Source organism: Nanorana parkeri, unplaced genomic scaffold (genome assembly GCF_000935625.1).
Source record: "Nanorana parkeri isolate BGI_ZX_2015 unplaced genomic scaffold, ASM93562v1 scaffold1320, whole genome shotgun sequence".
Lineage (NCBI taxonomy): Eukaryota > Metazoa > Chordata > Amphibia > Anura > Dicroglossidae > Nanorana > Nanorana parkeri.
The window spans coordinates 83563-84084 of NW_017307588.1; the positions used below are offsets into that span (position 1 = coordinate 83563).

The window sequence follows — 522 nt, forward strand, 5'->3', positions numbered from 1 at the left end:
CAGGTAATGGAGGGTGGCTAAGGTTGGGCAGGTAGTGGTGGAAGGACTGCACCAGTGTGGGCGATGGGGAAATTAGATTCATGTTTTCATGTAAGGTGTGGGAGAGTGACAGATGTTGATGGGGTGGTCCGGGCCAGCAGGTGACGGATGTTGGGGACGGGTGACGGATGTTGGAGGGAGGCGGACAGGTGACGGATGTTGGAGGGAGGCGGACAGGTGACGGATGTTGGAGGGAGGCGGACAGGTGACGGATGTTGGAGGGAGGCGGACAGGTGACGGATGTTGGAGGGAGGCGGACAGGTGACGGATGTTGGAGGGAGGCGGACAGGTGACGGATGTTGGAGGGAGGCGGACAGGTGACGGATGTTGGAGGGAGGCGGACAGGTGACGGATGTTGGAGGGAGGCGGACAGGTGACGGATGTTGGAGGGAGGCGGACAGGTGACGGATGTTGGAGGGAGGCGGACAGGTGACGGATGTTGGAGGGAGGCGGACAGGTGACGGATGTTGGAGGGAGGCGGAC

At 61.7% G+C, this 522-nt stretch overlaps 1 protein-coding gene across 1 annotated transcript in view; it reads left to right on the forward strand.

Moving 5' to 3' along the window:
* The first annotated feature begins 447 nt into the window (after positions 1-447).
* GID4 (GID complex subunit 4 homolog) overlaps positions 448-522 on the forward strand; it is a 13605-nt gene continuing 13530 nt past the window's right edge. The window contains exon 1 of the mRNA XM_018569303.1: positions 448-496. Coding sequence (XP_018424805.1) covers positions 448-496 — 49 coding nt within the window. The remainder of the gene's footprint in view (positions 497-522) is intronic.